Raw genomic sequence first — 24,355 nt, 5'->3', positions numbered from 1 at the left:
TCAGCAGTCCCTCATACGACCCCATTCGCTGCGGGTCGAACGATAAAATGCTCACGGATTGCTCCAGTTCTTTCATGATCGACCGCGTCAACTCGCGCAGCGTCTCCAAAATCGTCGCGTTCCCGTCGGGAATCCGCTGAATGCAGTTCTGCGCAATGCTGAGAACCTGCGTCTGCAAGGCCGGGCTGAAGAGAACCATCGCCAGCTCGGGCGTCTTGTCCAGAAGGGAGTTGAGTTTGTTTAAGTAGACGTTGAGCATGTCGTGCGTCGTTGCGAAGATGGTTTGGATCGTGTAGGAATGGCTGGGCTCCACGAAGCCGTGGATTCGAAGGTACTCCTATACTCGAATTGGAATAGTGTTCCAACAGCTGTGTTCTGGAAGACTCGCTCGATTAGCATTTTGGTGTAGTACTGAAGATGCTCTGCGTCGAGCCATTCCTGAATAAAATTGATTGGATTGATCGTACGCGAATATGCGGAGCCACGATCGGTAAAAAGGAGGGGATAACGCTCAATGTGCAAGATGTCATCACTACGCCTTCTGTCACTTCGGAAACGGGCTGCTCTATGAATGGCTGGATGAATTCCAGAGAGGAATCGCAAATCTGGGCGAATTCATCAGAAGAGTAGGCGCTTGCGGAGTTCGCATCTCAAGTAAATGAAAGACAAGGAGGAGGTACCAAGAGCGTGTCTGAAGACAGAAATGATTCGAGTCACAAAAGTACGATAGACTTTTTCGTCAACCCAGCACCTCTTGGAGCATGCATCTTGAAGATAGAGGGGAAAAAGAACTGAATGACAGAGAAATGAACATTCTTACACAGCGGAAGCTTTTCCGTTTTAGAAAATATTGTGATAAACAAATGGATCGCAGATAAGTATTTTGTTTGGTATTCAGAGTCCGATAAGTCTAGCAAAACTTTCTCAAAGATCTTTTCGATCTCTTCTCCAGCAATTTGATATTCTCTTGACCCGATGAGTTGGATAAACTCGTCAAGCTAAAGGAATGAATGAATCAAACGAATGCTACCATATTATCTGTTGATTCTTGATTAGTAAAACATGAGAGTAATTTCTATCAATTACAACAACAAAAATCAAGAACCTGTAGAATCTCAGCAACAGTACTAAGATTCTGAGAAGAGCACGCTTCTTCAAATTGCTTAATAGTTGGAGCTTCCATTTCCAACAAAAAACTGAGAGAAAGAAATGAAAGTGAATTGTGTAAATAGTTCAACCTTACCATGGCAGACTATGTTGAAAGGAGAATGTAGAACAGGTAATATTCTGCTTGGAAATGCTATTACGAGCACAGATTACAACTCTTGAGGAATGTGTTGTCAACCAACAAAAAAGAGATAAAACGATAGATCACTTCTTTCCTTTCTTCATCAACTTCTTTTTACTCGCCAAGACCTGAGTCCCCAAGGTGGCCTTCGCCCCCATGAAGCTGAGATCGATTTGCTTGGCGTTCTTTTCTTTCGTTTCCTTCTTATCTTTCGTTTCCTTCTTTTCTTTCTTCTCTTTCTTTTCTTTCTTCTCTTCGGTCTTCTTCGTCGTCTCTACCGTCTTCTTTTCCTTCGGCTTTCCCGCTTTCTCCTTCTTCTCTTCCTTCTTCTCCGCATCCGCCTTTCCCTCACCTCCCTTCTCTCCTTTTTCTCCCTGCGTTCTTTTGCTTCCCTTGCTTCCCTTGTTTCCCTTGTTTCCCTTATTTCCCTTCTTTCTTCCCTTCATCGCCGCATCGCGCATTTTCTTCCTCTCGATCGCTTCCTCCGACTGCAAATACCGGCTCACGCGCAGCTCGCGGCCCTTAAACTCCTTCCCGTCCAGCAGCAACGCCAGCGGCATCTCCACCGCCGACTAATCTCAACGCCGCTCCCGGCTCCTACCTTCAGCGTCACATAGCCGAAGCCCTTTCCTTTCTGCAAATCTTTCGATCGGATCAAGCGGACGCTCTCCACGAATTCTTCGTGGCTCCCTTCCTCCAGGTGCGTCTTCTGCTTGAGCATTCCCGACTCGAAGAAGGAACGCAGCTCTTCTTCGTCGGCGTCGAACGGAAGGTTGCCGATAAACAGCGTGCGGTGGTTCCGCTCTTTATCAAACGGTTTCTTCTTCTTGGAGACGCGGTCGACTACAATATGGCGGTCAAAAAGAAGCTGAAATTGAAGAACAAGGGAGTGGTTACTGTGTTATTCAAAACTAGAGCGGCCTCAACCGATTCTTTCTGTTCGTAGACGATATAAGCATTGACACACTTTTTATCTTCACTTAGCTTGTTCTTAATCACAGAAGCTTTCTTTAACAGTTTTTTGTCGAAATGGGAAATAGGCGTTGATTCGACGCTAATCGAGCGGAAGCGGAGACTTCGAATCGATCCAAACTTAGAAAAGACCTTATGAACTTGAGAAGGCTTTTGAACCACAGAAGCTAGAGAATGACACATCCTATTCTAGATTTACTTGGTAGATTACCAACAAAGATGGTGTATGCGTCAAATTCATGCTTGTTCACAGCTTTCTTGGAAATGCGTGTTTTGGTCTCTACCTTCTTTCCAACTTCAATAGTTCCTTTTGTTTGTTCTGAAGGGAGCTTACTGAAACGAACTTTGCTAGATTCCGAGAAAAGAGAATTCCCAGTAGTATTTTGCGAAACTTGCGTGTCAGAATTAGTTTCACTTTGCTGCTGATCAGTATGCATTGCTGTAGAGTTGTCTTCTTTTCTAACCACTCAAATGAAAAACAAAACGGATTACACCATTTTCTCTCTTGCCACAGTTCTAAATAAATGAACTAAAAAAAGAAATGCGAATTGAAAATAAGAGTAAAAGGAAATGAGGCATCCACAATATAAGCAGACATAAGTAGTTATGTTTTGACGTGTATTGCGCGAAAATTATTATTGGCCAAAGTCACCCCTTAGACCCATCTACTATCGCTTCCCGTTGCTGCCCCTGGATATTTTGAATTCTGTAGTCTTCATAAGAAATAAAGTGCGAAAATGATAACTTTAGCTTTTTTTGCTTACACCCGCTGTCTATGGTAAAGAAGATACACTACTCCATGTTCATTCAAGGCTTACCTGGGAATAGTTCATTCCCCTGGATCAACCCTTACAAGTATCGGAACCCTTACATCACTTCCATGACTGTCCTCTTCAGACCCAATCAAGTCATGTTCAACAATGTGGATTCTGCTAATGGGGTCAAGAACTCCAATGACGAGGAACTAACGATTCCTCATGGATACTACACGATCCCTGAAATCATTGTTATCCTCAACACCATGACTGATACTACGTTCTCGATATCTACGAAGGCTTCGAGTTATAGATGTATTTATATCCAGTTCACACACACCATTGACTTCACCAATGCTCCGGATATTCGAGAAATCCTCGGTTTGGAAGGACAAATGGTCATTCTACCCGCTTCGTTCTATGGATCGAACGTGATTGATATCACGCGAAATCGCCAAGTGATCCAAGTCTACTCGACGATCGTGCGTTCCTCCGATCTGAAGATTGCCAACCAGAACAACAATCTGCTCACCACGATGATCATTGACGATCCAACGGTTGATTACGTGCGAACTGTGGAAGACATCTGCATTCCCATGATAACCCGATTCGATCGATTGATGTTCCTATTCCGCGATATGGATGGTAATATCATGCGATTGAACGGCGAATTCGAACTCCAACTGACGATAGAAGTTGTGTTTGATCAAGTGCCTTCCTCAATTCTACCGATGAACCAGTTGAGTATGATGGAAGTGTTCGGCAATACTACGAAGAAGGAAGTGAAGCTGGACAATCCTCTGTCATTTGATCAATGTTCCATATCGTCTGTGACGTTGTATACCGATTTCGTGTTGCACAACGTACCAACCGATCAAGTGATATTAATCGATGCGGGAACATCCCCACACGAGGTGTTAATACCCAGAGGAGCCTACGACATCACGAACGGCATGAGTGTGATCCGAGTCTACAGTAGTATCAATGCTCAAACATTCGGTCTGAAGAGTCCGCTGATCGATAACCTGATTCATGTATCGATGGGACTGAACAACATGATCACCTGGGACAACCTATCGATCGATGTGATTGAACAATCGAACTTGGATTCCATTGATTGGGTACTGACAGATGCAAATGACCGTCCGATCTCATTGAATTCGAATGTGTACATCTCATTTATGATATCTTGTAAGCACAACTTCAGTAAGGTATTCAAGAAGATAGATAGATAGATAGATAGATATCAATGTCTATCTTCTATATACATATATCTATATATCTGAAAAGTAATAGTTTGATTGTTGTCTCCAACAAATAATCAGCCAGATATGTCTCACAGCTTGATATTGGACAACTACTCATTCCCATAGAGTCCATTCTTATGGATTTCAGCTTTATCATCAACAATACTGATATCGCTATTAGTGAGTAATTCTATTCATCCTAATGAGTTGGGAACCAAAGCATTTCACTTTCATCAACCAACTCAAACAGCAAGTATTATGTATACTATTGTTATTCATGCTCGTAATAGAACAACATTGTGAATCACTTTGTATCCCTATTGAAGTGGTGTACAATTCGATCCTTCCTTTAAATAGGAGATATTCTGCATTATTTGGCAGGTGGGGGATACTATAAGGGATAGTATTCTCTGGCAATATAACAATCTCTGATAGGTTCAGAGTGCATCAAAACGACAAAAACTGGACACCAACTATCCAAAAACCTAGAAACAGTGGAATATGAATATATCTCTATTTGTTCGTATAAAATATATTATGTATTCTACCTTATTTTGCTCGAGTTCTTCCTAACGACACACCCACCTTTCTCACAAACTCTACTATTCGATTCTACTATACACATATCACATATTATTTATATAAATGATAACCCAAAAACTGCTTATCGCTAGCTTTTCCATTTTCATTCCTATCATCATCTTCTACATACCCTATTTCTTTCTATCCCATCTATATAAAATTCCAAATGAATAGAACGAAAAACAAAACGCTTCCACTGGAAACAACACTCTTCGATCTATTCATTCCACAATATCCCATTTCCGCTCATCTCCTTCCACTTCACAGTAAAAACAACTCCCTCCCTATTCGAAATCTATTCTTCCACTCATACCCAATTTCAATACTATTTTCACAATTGCATAATTCCTGTCTATTTTAGAAATCATTTGTTTTACAATAAAAGCTATTAGCTTCGTCTTACTGGGTTTGAATGTATTCAAAATTTGGAATTGGACTTGTATGTCCTGTCTTTTGTTTTGTTTTGTTTTGTTTTCGGACTTCTATGTGTTTTTGTGTGTTGTGTTGTGGGAGTGTAAGTATTGTAGCTGGGATGGGTTCTGTCGTCAAGTTGGTGTGTTTGAAGAAGCTAGTGTAGTGTGCGCTATCGTTACTTTGCCTAAACTGTGTGTGTGTGATATGCATCGTGAACGCATTCAATACCATAATGGCGGTGGACCCTGGTTCCATTTTTGCTGTGTGGAGTGTGTTCCGAGTGAGTAATTTCTGTACTTCAAACTGTGCAACGTGGCGAACCCATTCATGGCATGTGTGACCGCGGATACATGGAGATAACTTGCAACGTGGGAGGTATCTGGTACAGGCACGACGTTCTTGCCTAGGATATCTGTTCTGTTTCTCGTATTTTCATTTTCATATTGTGAGGTGGTAGAGTGTGGTAGAGAGAACGGATTTGCGATGAGTGAAAGGGCAAACTATGGGAGCAAGAGCTGTAGGTTTGTAGAAGCGGAGCGTGTATGGAACTTGGGAGAATGGGACAAGAAGGCGGAGTATGCGAACTGCTGTGGGTACGGTCCTCACCTCTGATTGATGGGAGCCGAGTGAACTGGAATGGCCAGTGGGAGCAGGCGAGTTCCAAGACGGTGCAGTTCTGCATTTGTGGGTCTGTGGAGCATGGGAAGGTGGAGGTGTGCGTGGTGCGGGCGTGTGGGAAGTGGTGGAATGGAAGAGAGGTGAGGTGCGTGGCGGTGGTGTGCCCCGCGGACGAAGCGGCGGGGTAGCCGGAAGGGCACTTGGGGCAAGTGTTGGATACGAAGTGCGATGTGGACTAGTGGGGCATGATCACGGATGGGTGCAACGCCTATCAGCAGTGGGAATCGATCGATCGATAGGGGACGGGCTCCTGCCAGCCCATCCTGCCGATGCTGCGCTGCACTGCGCTGCGTGGCGGGCGATGGGGCGAGGGACGTGGCGCTGTGGACGATGGGAGATGGGAAGCAATCCACGATGTACTGCACGAGCAATGTGGGCGTGGGCGAGGTGATCAACGACCCATTCGAGCCCATGAACATCCACATCGTGTTTGAATTGGCCGAGGCCACGTTCTCCTATCCCACCACCGCGATCTCCATCTCCGACTACACCATTGGGTTTGCCTTCGCCTTCGCCTTCGCCTTCGATGGCTCCTTCCCGCGGTTCTGCGAAGGCACGCACGCTCTACATCAATGCCAACAGGTTGGTGTCCCGAAACGGCCTCCCCTTCCCCGCGGAAACCCTCATCGCGACCTTCTCGACCCGCGCCGGCGTTCGGTTGGCGTTCGGTTGTCGTTCGGTTGTGGCCTGCTCGGATTGTGGAGAGCGCGATTGGTATGAGGGAAGTGGAGTAGGCGCAGCGCAGCGCAGCGTGTGTGTGCAGATGGAGGTTCCCTGGAGCAGTGGCATCTCCGATGAAGCCCCGATGGATGGCCTTGATGGGCAGCAATGTGCAGAGCCAGTTCTTCGAGACGCGCTCCGTGTTGGTGGCGGGCGCCATTGGGAACAGCGTGATGGCCATCAGCTGGCGTGTCCGCAAGGGCGCCTCCTGGTCCGCCTTCGCGTCCTTCTCCGTCTACCGCCCCGTCGTGCTGCTGCCTGCCTGTCTCCCTCCCTGCCTCCGCGCCCGTCGTGCTGCTGCCGCCTTCGAAGCCACGCAGGTGCGCTGGGTCTGGTGGTGGTGCGAGCTCTTCGTGCAGGCCTTGGTTGGCTCCCACTCCCAGCTCTTCGCCGCCGACGCGCTCCTCCAAGAGGGCGACGTCCAGCAACCCGAGCTCTCTCTCTCTCTCTCGATGCGTGCGTGGCCTACTGGGTGCGCGTGGCGCTGTGCTCCGCCGCGTGCTCCATCCTCTCCGAGGCCTCCTCTCCCATCACCCTCGCCGCGTATGTCGTCGCGCCCGGCGCGGTGCAGAACCTCGAGGTGGCCGCGCTCTCCTCGACCTCGCTGCGCGTGCAGTGGGCAGAGCCGGCGGAGCTGGGCGGCGCCAGCATTCGGTACTACGTGGTGCGACGCTCGTGGATGGCGTCGATGGCCGTGATCCAGAGCGAGAGCGAGAGCGAGAGCGAGAGCGAGAGCGAGGTCGCCAGCACGAACTGCTTCCTGGACCTGCAGAGCGTGCAGAGCGTGCAGAGCGTGCAGAGCGTGCAGAGCGTGCAGAGCGTGCAGCACGCGCCCATCTATCTGAGCGTGGCCGCGTTCAACGGGTATCTCTCCCGCCACGAGAAGATCCCCGCGGTTCTGTATGCGGTGTGTGTGGAATCAGGCGGAGGGCATTGAGTGGGACTGTGCGATGGCGATTACCGGATCCTTCCATGATCTCTGCACCGCCACGTGCGAGCTTCGCGCTCCCGCGACTTCCTCCTTCCTCCTTCCTCCTTCCTCCTTCCTCCGAACCGTCTGGTTCCCCGCGGGACGCGATGTGTGGGACGTGTTGGAGGGTGGGATCCCCGCGACTTCCTACACGCTGGAGTGCGTCCCGAGCGAAGTGGGCAGTGCCGAGTGGATGGGCAGGCAATTCGGAGTGTCCACGATGGCCACGTCGGAATTCGTTGGGTGTTGGTGGTGGACGGCGAGCCAACCTCCTCGCTCACCGGTTCGCTCTGGGTGTGGGTGTGGGTGTGAGTGTGAGTGAGCAGGAATCTGATGGGCGATGGGGTGGGGTCCGTGGCTCCCTACGAAGGTGTGCAGAGTCGACCGGGCTCTCTGGATCTCTTCCTGTCCAACTGGGCGCAGAACGCCACCGTGGTCTCCGTCACCCAGCCCCTCCGCCTCCGCCTCCGCTTCCGCTTCCTCTTCGCCTACGACGTGACCGGCGCGCTCATCCGCGCCCACCTCGTCGATCACGCCTGGTGCGCCGTGGGTCGCGATGTTTCCACGTTTCCACGATCCAGACCGATTTGGCAGTTGCTGAGAGAGAAATGGTTGCGGTGTTTGGTTTGGAAGATGGATGGATGAATGGATGGATGGAATTGTAGAGATGTGGAATGGTTGAAGCGTTGTAGGATTTGAATGAGAATCGAAAATGTGTTTAGGAAGGAAGGAAGGAAAATGTAGATTTAGAGTGTGTAGGGTGTTGGAATGATTTAGAAACATGAACAGAATAATCCAGAACGAGGAACCAAACGACTCTAGTTGATAATAATAGAGTGCTGTGAGTTGATAGTTGAAACAAAGACAGATAGATAGAAAGAAAGAAAGTGTATTTAGAGTTAGTTGGTTGGTTTAGGATAAGGAAATGATAGAAAATGGAGTGAATGGTTAACGATGTGCGAAGATAGGTTCTTTGTGTGAAAATCACTGGATCAAAACCAATTTCCATTCCATTCCATTCGATTTGATTTACTAGTTTTACTAGTTTGAATTGCTTTCAAACCCAACCAGTCCCAAGTCAAAATGATTTGGCTAGAATCATGGATGGATAGATTGGATTATCGAAATAATAATAATAATATAGACTATTTAGACAAAGTGGAGTGAACAACCAAATCCTTGCTTCATAACACGATTTCACTATGATATCATAAATATACAACCTATACAGACATAGTAGACAACAAAATGGACTTTTCCATTCTGAGTGTTTCCAAACAATCCTGATATTATAAATATAAATATCTATACCTCCGAACTATTTCAACCACAAAAATGTGAACAAAATGATGCGAAACACAAGTGAGTACTTCACTTGGAAATCTTGGATCCAATGTGTATATGGTAGCACTCTATCATAATTTTTAAATATGAAGAATACTTAGGTGTAAGGAAACAAACTGATCTCTCTGTTTTCTTCATAAATTCTTTATATTTGGCTACAAATTACGGATTCAAAGAGTAGAGGCTAAGGATATGTGATTATAAATAGGTAGAATGGAAGAACTTAAGGGAAGCGAATTTCTCCTGGACGGTTACATAACGCTTGGTAAACCAAAGGAAATCACTATTGGGGGCTGCAAGTATAGCCTCCAATATTATCAAGGCGATCACGAGGCTGAATACACGTTGACGAGAGCTGGTAAGGTTTGCCTATTCCAAAATGGCATACTAAAAATGTATTACGAGGTGGATGCGAACGGGAGTGAAATCGGTGACTTCACGCGATTTGATAATGGACGTGTCGCATTTGTGCAATCCTATGATGAAATCTGGGACAACAAGAATTTTCATCGTATTATAAACCATGTCCGAGGCGAGCGTATGGAAATCTATTCGCATGCGAGTGATCACCTGATATATCACGGTGAGTTCAACGAGAAGCGAGAACGAGAAGGATGGGGCATCCAATATGACGAAGAAACGGGTGCCATGCTGCTCGAGGGGATATGGAAGGGTAACAAGCTGGTGGAGATCATCCGCAAGATCGAAGGAAGCATCATGATCGAATTCAAGCGAAACGGGAACAATACCATCGCTTCGAATCGAATTCCCCTCTATGTGGGTGAATTCGTGTATGATGAATCGAAAGAATCGTTTCTTCGAAATGGTCGAGGATACTGGATCGATGAAGAAACTCGGATTGCTACTCGCGAAGTGGAATGGAAAGATGCAAAGGAAGTGAGTGGAAGAGATCTCTATGATGGATGGTACACTCGATCCACAACTCCAAAACCCAAACCCAAACCCAAACCCAAACCCAAACCCAAACCCGCTCCGATGCCTGTGCCTGCTCCTGCTCCTGCTCCTGCCTATGCTCCTGCTCCAAAACGCGAAGAACCTGCTCCTCTTCGATTCAGCGTCACTGGATCTACAAAATGGACCGATGTGAGTTTGCAAGTGACCGATTTGAAGATTTCATCGAATTGCTGTAACGATTTGAATGCATTGGATCTGAATCGATTCGAGTGGCTACGATCTATCGAAATCGGCGATGAATGTTTTGGATCAGTGAAAACATTCAAAATCGATGGATTGAATCGATTGAAAACGATCAAAATCGGAAACTATTCATTTACTCAGGAAAAGAATTGGTATGGAAATGATGAATCGAAATCATTCCACATATTGAATTGTGGATCATTGGAATCCATTCAAATTGGTGAATATAGTTTCAGTGATTTTGGAGGAGACTTTGAATTGAAGAATCTACCACAATTACAATCCATTCAAATTGGTAATATTGGAAGTAAATCATGCAATTTCTATGGTAGTTCATTTGTGATTCGAGGTATTGATATGATATTGAATATTTGAATAATGCATAGATCTTCCAAATCTACAATCCATTACATTAGGTGATGAAGCATTCCGTTATCCCTTCTCAACAATAATTGAAAGTATTGAATGAATTCGAATGAAATGATTGTTGTAGATCTTCCATCATTACAATCCATTCAACTCGGTGATTGTGCACTTGAAGGAAGTGGGAATTATTCAAGTTCATTGATAATACGAAGTAATAATGAGTTGATTTGAAATGATTTGTTTTGTAGATCTTCCAAATCTAACATCAATAACATCTGCGGGAGATAGTTTCTATTATCCTTGTGTAGTGACATTGGCAAGTATTTCTGAATATTGAATATTGATAATATTTAGATATTCCAAATCTTCAAAATGTCAAGCTACCTAATTCATTCGTGTTTGTTCGATCGAAATCAATTTGGAGTATAGTTTGATTGATTTGATTTGATTCATAGATGTTTCTTCCATTCTCGCTAATCTTGTCCACTAAATCAAGCATTAAATCTATAATTTTGATTTGATTTGATTTGTTCAGTGATTCGTCATTGTTTAGGAACATTTCCATTGATTGATTGATTGTTTGTTTGATTGTTTGTTTCAAACCGATTCTTGATCACAATTCATGATTCTATAATTATCAAAATATCAATCCTACCTGATTATTCTGATGTTCTTCTTTACCATTTTAACAATGATACTCAATTATGATTGTTGTTTCAATCAATCAATCAATCAATCAATTAATCAATCATTGTTTTCGATCATCATTATTATTATTCCCAATGACCCAATGATCACATATTGAACATTCACAAATGATGAATCCAATCTACAAATAATAATAATAATAATAATATACAAATGATGGTTTGAATAGGTTTGAACTAGGATTTGTTCAATATTGATAGGAAACTGCTTGCTTCGAATAATACTCATAATAATTATAAACATGAATAATAAGATTGGATTTGCTAGTGACACAATGGAATGGTTGGAATCGATTGATATTGGATGATTATTCACATTTGTGAATCCATTGTTAAATCGGTAGATAATACAATACAATAGAATGATTGATATTGAATTAGGATATTGATTTTGACTTATTGAATAAGAATAGATCACTGTATACATAGAATAGAATAGAATAGAATAGAATAGAATAGAATAGAATAGAATAGAATAGAATAGAATAGAATAGAATAGAATAGAATAGAATAGAATAGAATAGAATAGAATAGAATAGAATAGAATAGAATAGAATAGAATAGAATAGAATAGAATAGAATAGAATAGAATAGAATAGAATAGAATAGAATAGAATAGAATAGAATAGAATAGAATAGAATAGAATAGAATAGATTGAATGAATGACATCCTTGATACTGATTTACAGATCATTGTTTGTGAGTAGTGTCTTGAGATTGTCAATCAATTCTTAGATAAGATATCATTCATTCATTCATTCATTCATTCATTTGATCGTATAATCATTCAAATATCCCATTGCAATTCACATGATTGGTCCACTTTATACAGATTTAACGATATTTCCTTGTCAACAATCCATCATTCATTCTTATGGTACAAAATATACATAATCACAGTATGGACTCAATTCAAATCGATGTTTGTAGGATTACTCATTCATTCATTCATTTGTTTTCATTTCAGTGTTGAATTGCTGAAATTGTATCAAATCCAACTCCAATATCACAACCAATCACATTCCCATTCATTTCGATTCTCTCTCATTCACTCTTCATTATCATTATCACGTATTACATTCATAAATAACTAATATATATCATTGAATGGATTAAGATCTTAAGCAATGAATACTATTTCTTCTTTTCTTTTTTCTTTCATTCATTCATGGTACAAACCATCTCCATGCTATGTAATCTTTGTACATCCAACTCATATTCATTCAATAGATTGTGACCAATTACACAAATCATTCCAGTACTATTCTATTCACATATAGCATACAATCTGTGATAATATCTAGGAATCATTCAGTTCCAACCACTATATACCAATCATTGTGCATTCCAACTAACAATAACGGAATTTACTACAAACTCCAATCATTCATTCATTGATTGGTTATTCCAGTACTAAGTATCAACAATATTGTTCCTGTTACTCAGAATTGGTTATTTTATGAAAATGGATTTAACAGAATCAAACATTGTGTTAAACCAATGAAATGACAGAATCGTGTTTGTCTGGATTTTGTTTGTTATGAAGCAAAACTATGCATGATCTATGTAATTCGTTTCAGGATGTGATAAAACAGATCCCTGTGAAATATCATCATTTCAGCTATTGTTCGTCATAATTTGTGAAAATGACTCCATTTCTATTGCTACTTCATACATATGTTATTTTCTACTATTCTATTACATTCTAGTATTGTTGTTGTTTTCATTCATATTGGCCATTTCTGATTATTCCACACTTACCTATCTTATTTTCACAGTATTCTATTCCATGGAGCATACTAATAAGCCAAAATATACAATCAATCACAAATACACATTATTCTATCTTCCTATACAGAACAATAATGATGATTATGACAAAACATCAACTATTCACAATCAATACTATTGAGAATAACTATTGTGAAGAATCTTGTTTGTTAATACTGCTCATTCCTTCTCTCAGCTTATAACACGAACTAACAACATTATTAGTTGTCACATTTAGAATGTGAATTCATTATGGGCTTTGATACAATTCATATCACACAATATGCACCAAAATGAAACAATACACAATTGTTGTTATTCTATTGCAGATATTCATTTTCCAAGTATTGATTCAAAGTATCTTGAGACTATAGTATACAGATTAGTCATAGATCAAAGGAAATACAACAATATTTGTGGTAAATGACTGATTCATCCTTCCTATTTCTATTGATGAGTTCATCCATATTTGATACATGTCACATAACAAAATGATCCTATTTTCACTATAGCAAAAGCTCTTTCGATCAATAATAATATGATTTATCAACTTGTATCCATCTTAAACCTCATTAATATGGAACAATAGTAGTAAGGGAATGGCACTATTTGTGTGAAACCTGGTGGCAGTTTTCTTTATATGCTATTTTGCTCCATGACCACAATTGCGATCCTTTGTCCTTTGATGTAATCGACCAACCGATTCTGAGTCCTCGACTATCGTTCCTAGGCTGTCTGGTCGACAATCATCGGTCAGGAACCAGGTTTTGTGCTTTCTTACTCCAATTCCTTTCTATTATCAACCTAGTGCTCGTTTCTATTTTGTGTTTGTTGTATCAGTTATACTTGGATGCGAGAAAGCAGTAGACCTACCTAGCTAAGGTGAATTATTGTTATTTCTCTCGTATTTACATGTTTGTTTGCCTATTTGTAATGACCGAAAGCCAATGTGTGTACATTGTCATCACAAATCCATCTATTGTTGTCTATGCAAGTCATAAGTGTCTTTGGTAAAGAGAGAACATGCATTATTCCATTCTCATACAAGATTCACCTATCAATGGTTCATTCGATTGGATCAATCCTTACAAGTTCAGAAATCCATTGATCACTTCCATAACTATTCTATTCAAACCCAATCAAGTCATGTTCAATAATGTGGACTCAACCAATGTGGAGACAAACACCAATGGTGAAGAAGTAACGATCTCACCTGGTTATTATACACTGACTGAAATCATTGCCATTCTGAACACCATGATTAATACTACATTCTCAATTTCCACAATGGCTACAAGTTATGAGTGTATTTGGATCCAGTCTCCATACTCTATCGATTTCATGAGGTACATATGACATGGAAACGATCATTGCAATGTTGAATGCGAGTGATGCTCTATTTGAAATAGTGTATAGTGGAGAAAATGCATTTCGAGTCTATAACCAGTTTGTGATTCTTCCTCTGACACAACTTGTTCATTCCTTGAATAATGTGATTCATTTATCGAGGTGTGTGGAGCATGAATGAGATCAAGGAACTACGGAAACCAGCAAAACGAAGAGGTGACACTCGAGTGATCATCAGTGGATTCAAGAGAAACATATACTTCATCGATTTTATCGATTTCTCTTCCAAACAACACAAATGGATACAGGAAGTGTTGGGCAGTCAGAAGTCCACAGGATTCTATAAGAATCGTGGATACAAATATGTCCTTGTATGTGTTGATGGATATTCGAAATACCTGATGACTCGGAAACTGAAAAGTAAGAGTGCTACAGAAGTCACTCATGCAATGAAGGACATCATTCAAACATATGGTGAATCACCAAAGCATATTTGTTCGGATCGAGGTACCGAGTTCACCAATGCGATCTTTCGTACAAACATCTTGAACAAGTATGACATCACCATATATCACATGGATTCAGCGAATAAGGCAGTACTAGCCGAACGAGCAATTCGAGATATCAAGGAACACATCATGGTTCCTTCCTTCCATTCAATCAATGGAAAGGTGTATGGTTTAATTTGATCGATGGTGCAGTTCGTAGACATAATGGAAGGATGAACAGAGACATCGGATATACACCCAATGACATTTGGCTTAACAACAACAACGATATCTTGTACACGGAGAAAACAGAACCATCCAACATGACAGCAAAGGACACAACACCTCAATTCGATGTTGGTGATTATGTTCGAGTGACACGAAGACCTCGCATTCTGGAAAAGCGATCATTGACGAGCAAATGGTCTCAGGACTTGTATGAAGTGGTTGACATTGACGATCGATTCATACCACTGATGTACGAAGTGAAAGGGTCAAACGGTAAGACCCAGAAGTGCTATCATTGGGAACTACTGGCTAGCAAATGCAAACCACAACCAGCACCACCTGTCACTCGATCCAAGAATGATAAGGAACCCAATGCATTGAGAGAGGCAGCAAGATCACATCGACCTATTACGAGGAATCAGAAACAGAAGCAACAACCTCGCTCAAGTGTTCGAAAACGATCGTGATGCTCTTAACATCTCCCAGACATACAAGAGAATAGATATTCGTGAATGCAGAGATCGTATGACTCTCACTTGTCCATTCTATTCCATTTTTCAGTTTGGTATGGGAAAGGGTCACAAGGTTGTTGAGTGTATCGATGAATGGCACATCGAGCAATGACACACCATCCATTGAAACATTCACCTTGTATCCCTTATCCACAACCGATTCGATGGAATCACAATGTTTGAATAGGACATCATTCTCATTGTAACATGGAATCGATGTGATTATGAGATATAAAGCAGAAAGTAATTCGAATTGGCATTGATTATTGAATGGTTAAGTGGATGTATGTGTATGTTCAAACAGTGTGTCATTATTGACTTTCACAAAACATCCAGATGATGTTGTCCATGAATATTGAGGAACGCCATCCACTGTCTCACGCACGAGGACATGTTTGCCATCGTTCTCTGGCATGTTGATGAGCATGTTATCGAGCTTCTTGAACGTGTAATTGTTTCCATTGCTGCTGAATATGTACGACATTGATTGATCCAATTTACTTTGGTTGATTTCGTTCATAGGGTTAAACATACAAACCCTTCAGACACGCGCCTTCATCGATGAACAGATCGGACAACTCGGGAGGCACTTCATCATCTGCCACCTTGTAGACCACGCGAACATAGTAGTTCGAGAAGAAATAAACAGCACGATTCTCGGTCATTACACCGATAATATGAGGAGGCAGTAAATCATTCCTCCAAAACACATTCAGAGGTACATCCAGCAGACCATTGGATTTCAATTGAGGCAATAGATACTTCCATTTATCCTCGGTAAACAAGGGCGGACGAGTTTCATCCAACGTCATCTCGATGCAATCGTTGTCGTGTAGGATCAAACCACAGTTCACATTCGATTGCGGGGTGTGAACACTGAATACGAATAGACGCTCGGAATTGATCGGATACTTGGTATGGATGATGATATCGGCGAGTTCGATCTTTTCGTCCTCACAAGTGCGTATCAGGGAAGACCATGTGTTGTTTTCCGTTTTCTTGTATTTCATTTAATCAAAGCTTGAACTGGGGTTAAAAGAGATATATAGAAATGCATTATTAGAAAAATGAATACACACACTCACACATTGAACCCCAATACTGGACGAATGATCAAGATTGGCACTTAAACCTGGAGACGATTGGCAGCCAAGTATTACATGATCGATGGGAAGTTCACCGATCAGACCATTCCTGATTCACGAGTGTATGTGTCAAACAAGGTATAGATGAGAATATGAGGTCAATGGAGGCAGCAAAGAAACCAAAACAAACAACTCCTCGTAAACGAGTTGGTGATCCCAAAGGAGAGCGTAAGTATCTGATTGTGGGAAGCAAGGCATAGAACGAGCGATATCTCGTATACGAGTGGAATGGACATGAATTCGGTGACTAACGAAAACAACCGTTGCCTGAATTCATGAATACGGTGAAGAAGAGACGAAAAATAACACGACAATACTAGTTTTTCGCTCTGATTGATCGCAGAGTCACGGAAGGACGCTTGTCAGATGTGATCGAGTCCTCACTTGAATGTTCACTCACGTATTATCACACTGTAGAGAGGAACAAGTACAAAAAATGGATGAATGAGAAATGAACCAAGAATGACTTTCGCCTCAAGAACGATGATGACAAGAGACTATGGGTTCGGTTACCGGATGGAAAGAGCGAAGAGGAAGTGGAACCGATAAACTTGATGATGGATGAGTCGGGTAAGTTCAATGAGGTAGCGAAGAAGTACATCTTGAATGGGATGCGCGATTATCCTCATTGTTTCATCACCATCATGGCATACTACCTCATATGGACACATGCCGGAGAACTCAAGATACTCAATCTCACCACCGATGATCGATTGAGAAACCTTCACATCATTTACAAGGATCATATCGACGAGTGGTTGGAGGATTATCTGAGATGGTACAGAAATGCTGTGGAGGAACAAGGACGGAAGGAAGTGGTTTTGTTTACCGAGGTTAAATCGGTTTCCATGTCGAGATGTTCCCACTTCGCACATTCGTGGGTTACAAACATCACACACCTCTTATCCTTGGATACACAGTGGTTAACCCCAATATCGATGACAACCGATGCCTGCAACGGTATCTCATTTTGGCAAGTGAAGGCGGGCACAAGATCATTGCGAATCGCAAGATGGGCGATACGAGTGTGTACAACAAGTGGTGGAAACAACACGACAAGTACAAGGTGTTCGGAGTGACGATTCATAAGGTGGAGGAAGCAATGGATATTTGTGACAACAAGGCATTCGATCAAAGTGAAGAGAAATTCGCACAATTGGAAGAACTGTTGAAAGTTTCTCTCTATATCTTCGAAATCATACTGTTACCAAGATACAATGACAACTCCAAGGACAAGTATGATCTATTCACGAGCTCTCAGGTGTACAAGCCGAAGGTGAATGGAGCCACCCTCTCTCTGTGCATCGTAAATGACATACGAGGGGAGGAGGAGAAAGATATTCCCAAGCATTTCTTGTACATCAAGGACTTGAGCGATTTCAAACATCGCATCTTTCGTCAGAGTGATGCGAAGAATAGACATACAGCAAAAAAGTGAAGTGCAGATTCTGTGACGACTTCTTCGGATCAAAAAGAGCTGTCCAAAACCATGAAGTGCAGGCACATCGCGAATAGATGGATGATCGTGATCAATACGAGTTGTCGAGTGAAGATACACGTCTGCGATTCACAAACCAACGATTGGAAATGCTGGCACCGGTCGTCGTGTACGCTGACTTCGAGTCAGCCATTGACGACAAGAACAGACACAAGCCAATCATGTTGTCCTGTCTAGCCGTGTCACGCATTCCAGCCATCCAGACACAACTGCGGATCTTCCACTCACCAAAGGAGGAAGAGAGCGATTTTCGTCCTTTCAGGGAATATATGATTTGATTGCAAGAAAACATGAAGAAGTACCTCTTCGATGAATAACCATTGGAGAGCACATCGAAGGTCGAGAAGGACTTTTGTTCAACAACCATGTGTCCCTTCTGCCATGTAAAACTGGAGGACGACAAGGTGAGACATCATGCACATATGGCAGGTGAGTATTCGAATGGCACTGAGACCCGTTTCTACGAGGCTGAACAATACATTGGCACCTGTTATACCAAATGCAATCTACAACTCTCACTCAACAAGAAGAACTATCGATTACCAGTTTACTTCCACAATGGATCGCACTACGACTTCACATTCATCATGAAACTCATCGCCACAATGCCTGGAGATCACGAAGTCATTCCAACCACTGAGGACAAGGAAATGCAGATCGAATACAATGGCATTCAATTCAAGGACTCGTTGAAACTCATCAGCAGTCCTCTCAGATCGATCGTGGCTTAAATGCTCGGAGGGAGCTTGGGTCTCTATGTGCACACCAAACAACAACTATGCAAGTACTGCGAGTCTCGAGGCAAGCAATGGAGTGATGAATACATCGATTTGTTGACACGGAAAGAACCCATGTTCTACAGTCTCATCAAATCATACGAGTCATTGAACAATACCGTCATTCCTTCTCGTGAACAATGCATTGATGATATGAAGGGTGAGATGATGCCCCAAGACGAATATGATCACATGATGAAGCTGTGGAAGACCTTCGATATCAAGATATGGTGTGAATACTACGAATTGTACAATGTACTCGATGTGACTCTCATAGCTGATGCATTCGAGCATTTTCGCGTTACCACACTGAATGCATTCGGTGTTGATCCAATGCATTACATCACAGCACCGCAAATGGCATATTCGCTCTTCTTGAAGGTCACAATGGAGGGCGATCATAATGAGAGTAGCCTCATGACCCTCGCAAGGAAATGGGCTCAGTACATCATGCGCATTAGCGCGAATGAGGGACTCGCCGAGAAACAACTGGTGAAAGTGTTCTTGAATCGCATGGGCGAGTTCTATGAGAGCAAGGGCATTCGATTGATGGAGACAAATGATATCGTTGACTTCATGCGATTGTTGAAGAACCTGCGAGGAGGTATCACACAGATCGTGAAACGACATGCCAAGGTTGACATTGACAACAAGGAGCAAGCAACGTCGTCCCAAGGCATCTACTACCTGGACGCCAACAACCTGTACGGTGGAGCCATGCATCGAATGATGCCTTATGAGTTGGTGGGTGTACCTGAGCGACGAGAAGTGATGGAGAAGATCAATCGTGATCCGAATGGGTGGGTGCAATCACTCAAGACGTTCGGCAAGTATGGATTCTTCATCGAATGTGATATCGAGGCACCAGTGGAACTCCACGACAAGTTCAATGATCTGCCATTTTCCCCGTACAGAAGGCAGGTATGTACTCCGATGGAATCAAGAAGTACGCTGAGAAGAACGACATTGTGGACAAAGTGAAAGAAACGAATACACCGAAGCTCATCTGCGATCTTGTGCCTCGTCGAAAGTATCTCGTGCATTACTCACTGTTGCAACTGGGCATTCAACAGGGATATCGTCTCACGCACATTCACCACATCATTCGATTCAAGCAGGCACCGTTCATCTTCGAATATGTGAACATGCTGAGTGAGAAACAAGCGAAGTCTAAGACCACTGTGGAGAAGAACCTGTACAAGCTGTTGGCAAACTCCACCTATGGCAAATTCGTGGAGACTGGGTTGAAACGGATGAAAGTGAAGTTCGCTAACACATGGAATGAACGTGAGGCAATCATTCAGAAGCATGGGTATGATATGATCGTTGGGACAACCATGTATTCCGAGAATCTCATCGGTATCAAGCTGAATACACCGGTTCGCAGGGTCGAGAAGCCATTCTTCATTGGGTTCGCCATTCTCGATATGTCCAAACACATCATCTACGATTTCTACTACAATGTGCTCAAGAACACATTCGACAACGTGGAACTGCTAGGACAGGACACGGACTCACTCATCGTGCAGTTGCACGACAAGGGCAACATCGTTCACAAGATGTGCGACATGTACAAGTCGTTCGACTTCTCGGAATTGGATAACACGAGCTACTTCTATGGAGAACTCGTGAAGTACTACGAGTATGAGGTGGACAAGAGCAAGTTCCCTTCATTGGACTCGTTCCTCAATTTCAACAAGAAGTTGCCTGGTCCGATCTTCAAGGACGAGCACAACGGACATCGCATTACGGAGTTCGTGGGACTTAGACCGAAGATGTACTGCTTGGTTGATGAGAAGCATGTGATACACAACGCAGCAAAGGGAGTGCCTCGCAATGTGGTAATCGATGATGAGAGAATGAGTGTGAAGAACATCGATTTGTACAAGCGTGTACTCGAGGCAGAGAAGAAGGAAGATGCAGTGATCGAAGGCAGCTTCAAACGCATCAGTATCCAAGGGTACGATATCACCACGAAGGAGCAGACCAAGACCCTTATGACTTGCACGGACAACAAGCGATGGATCTTGGACGACAACGTACACACACTGGCGTTCGGTCATTACCGATTGAAGTAAGGGAAACAATGTTTCACTTTGGACAGCAGGGCAGAAAAAGGCAGCCATCGGTTTCCGCGCGTTAGCCGTCATTTACCTACTACTTACAGGTGATAAAATACCAAGACATATATTTTGGTTCGTTATGAGACCACGAAACAGCTTGAACGGGCATGTTTTTCAATTACTAGAATCTTTTCTTTTTTCTAACAAACAATGATTAAACCTTTACAGCCTTCTTCGTACTCTCCTTCTTGGACAGATTCTTCTTTGATGGTGTGGCTCTCGCACTTCTTCCCTTCACACCACCCACAGCCTTCGCTCTTCCAGTCACACGAACCAGAACGAAGGCAACAATAGCAATAATGATAATCGCAATGATCACCAGAATGATGATCATTGCGATCGGCATACAATATCCAGAAACCGGACCCCATTCTCCGTCATATTTACCAAGGTTACAAGCTCTCTTCTCAGTACCCACGTAGGCTCCTCCCTGAGCGCAATCATAAACAAAGACCTCACCAACATTCGTGGTATCGAAGTGTCCTTCAGCCTTGCAAGTTCCCTTCTTCACCATAATGGAAATCTCAGTAAATGTCACTCCAGCCTGGTTCTTTCCATAGATCGTGAAGGTTCTCAACGCAACCTCTTCTTCAGGAACTCCAGTAATCTCTCCAGTCTGGGCATTCAGCTGCAGTCCAAGAGGAAGTTGCACACCTTCACCCAAATAGAACTGTTCAATGATATTCACATACGTAGGCTTAGGAATCTCGACAGTAGTTCCATAAACCAGATTGTAGATAGACTTATCATACAACAGCTTATCAGGCACCTTCTGAGTGCAATACTGGTTGTTGATCTCACCCAACACACCACCAGAGCAAGTGCGGTACGAATATCCACGATATCCCTCTTCGCAACTAGCAGGCGAGATTTCTCCCTCTCCCACAGAAGGATAATCGCCGATTCCAGGACACACTCCAGTTCCACTAGGCTTGCAGTACTGAAGAATAATCGAGCTGAAGTACACCGCAGAGGAAGCAGGCACGTCCACTTCATACTTGAGCTGTTTGAATCCAGCAATTCCAACAGGCACGCCCCAGGCAATTCGTCTCAAAGCCTGCGTGGACTGACCCGTAACAGCCAATGAGGAAATATACTCATCCTCGCTGGACATACGGACATAGAGAGAGAATCCAAAACCAGTACGAGAATACACGGTCTGCATGGCGAAGCTGTTGAATCTGGTTCCCTCCAGGTTCTCTACCTCCCAGTCAAGATGAGTTCCCTGAGTGTTCGCCTGATATCCATAAGTTGTGGGATTCAGATCGAACAAGTTTTCGATTTCAGTATTAGAAACGGACGATCCAGAAATATCGGAATATGTATCCACAAGAATCGAACACTCGTTCACTCCGAACACACCCGTAGCATCGAACACGATCTTATTCGAAGAGGATTGGCCGAGAGGACGATGGATTTCGAACGCCATCATATTCTTTCCATTCGTTCCACCAACCGTAGTCATAATCACATGGAACTTGGAAGGCGTGTCAGCATCATGGACAGCAAGCGACTGCGATTCCTCGTTGAAGTTGTCCTCCAAATTGAAACGAGCCACCTTGCGGCCATTGAAATAGGCAACAATACCTCCAGCATACTTGACCTGAACATTCAATACAGAATAGCTGCTGATGTCAGGAATATCGACTTGATGACGCACATAGGTAGTGACTTTAGCATTCGTCTCAAACTGGCTTGTCTTCTTTGACTGCCAAGCAGAATCATCAAAGTCAAGAGAGTTCCAATTCTCGACAGTATCAAAGCTGATCTTCCATTCAGAATAATCGAACTGGAACGGGAGGTAAGAAGAGAACATCGTGCTAATGGAAGAAGTAGAAGGAGGGAGCTGTCCCATTTCGAAGATCATCGTACCCACATCCACAGTCAGATAGTATCCAGCAGGATTGCTCCAACCATCACCATAGGAGTCCAGCATCTGCAATGTGTAAATATTATCCGCCAGACAAGAATCCACATAGTTCAGATTGGATGATACTGGGAATCCATTGTTTGAGGAAATGAGGGTTCCGCTCGTGCCAGCTCCCTGGAACAGCTTGTAAGAAGCCTCGTAAGGCCAGCTATCAGTACGTACCACCAAAGTGATCAAGGACTTTCCTCCCGTGCAAATCAGGACAGTAAGAGAGAAGGAAGTAGTGGAAGTGCCTCCAGTCAGCTTATTGGCAGTGATAGAGTACGTGGTGGCTGGCATCTCAGCAGAGGCGGTTCCAGAAATAATACCAGTGTTAGGATCAAGTCTAATTCCATTCGGAAGAGCAGGAGTGATCTGGAAGTTGTAGTAATAAGCAGAGTTCGGATAGACTTCTCCCATCTCAATATCCTTGTAGATGGTAGTAGTAGCATACGAAAGTTCAGGAACGGTCATGGTGGTGCATACCGAGCTCAGATCCAGAGTATTGAACTTCCAATAACATTCAGTTGTGTCGCCTGTAGCAAAGTTCTCAAAACGATACTCATGATAGGCCTTGTTGTTCTGGAAATAGATCGTGTGAGTCTGACCCGTCTGAGACCAGATGAGTCCAGTCACATTCGTCAACGTGGTCCACTCATCATTTCCACTACGAGCCTTCAACACAAACTGACGAACTTGCTGAGTACCCTGTGTATGGTACAACTTGATCGTAAGGGAGTTGATCCATTCATGTCGATCATTGTTGAATGCAATATTCAAATAGTTATTACCACACGAAGAAGAGTAGCATGTGTATGAATAGTAGTGGTGGAAAGCATAGGAAGGACTGCCGTTAACTCCACTGTAAGTAAGAGCGTAGTCAAAGACACGAGATTCCTTTGATTCACACATCAACCGAATAGCACCATCGAAGATCGCTTCCTTCTGGTTTGCATTAGCAGCAACAATTCCAATAGCAATGGTATTCGATCCCTGTTGGATGTAGTTCACAGCAGCAGTCTCTCCAACTTGAACCGTCTTGAGGGGAAGGGAAATCTGGTGATAGAGAGTGTTCGTGTAAATGTTGTCAGCATAACTCGAAGTGCTGATCGTAGCATCTGTCAATCCCTTTCTGAACGCTTCGTGTCCATTCAGATAGACAATGCATCCATACTTGAACTTGATGGAAAGAACGAATCCAGCGATGTTGTTGATGTCCGCCACATTGAACGTCTTCTTGTACAGCTGGATCTGGTTGGAAGAATCGGGATAGTTGGTGTCATTTCCCTCAGTCCATCCTTCAGTGGAAGTCGACGAATACCAATCAGCAGGAACTTCTCCATGCTTGTAATGCCAGC

The 24,355-nt window shown here is 43.1% G+C and overlaps 2 protein-coding genes across 2 annotated transcripts; both read right to left on the bottom strand.

The window, feature by feature from the left end:
* Positions 1-1,730: 1,730 nt before the first annotated feature.
* Positions 1,731-2,697, bottom strand: GSBLH_T00006648001 (uncharacterized protein; the record flags this gene model as incomplete). Its single annotated transcript, XM_013042174.1, has 5 exons — positions 1,731-1,752; positions 1,787-1,860; positions 1,890-2,156; positions 2,186-2,427; positions 2,472-2,697. 5 exons carry the CDS (start codon positions 2,695-2,697, stop codon positions 1,731-1,733), a joined length of 831 nt encoding a protein of 276 aa, XP_012897628.1.
* Positions 2,698-8,826: 6,129 nt separating this feature from the next.
* On the bottom strand, positions 8,827-22,904 carry GSBLH_T00003426001 (uncharacterized protein; the record flags this gene model as incomplete). Its single annotated transcript, XM_013042173.1, has 2 exons — positions 8,827-8,931; positions 21,249-22,904. The coding sequence occupies 2 exons, from the start codon at positions 22,902-22,904 to the stop codon at positions 8,827-8,829; spliced, it is 1,761 nt and encodes a 586-aa protein (XP_012897627.1).
* Positions 22,905-24,355: the final 1,451 nt, after the last annotated feature.

Source organism: Blastocystis hominis, assembly GCF_000151665.1.
Source record: "Blastocystis hominis, Singapore isolate B (sub-type 7) whole genome shotgun sequence assembly, scaffold_3".
Classification (NCBI taxonomy): domain Eukaryota; class Bigyra; order Opalinata; family Blastocystidae; genus Blastocystis; species Blastocystis hominis.
This window is presented reverse-complemented; position numbering and strand designations above follow the sequence as displayed.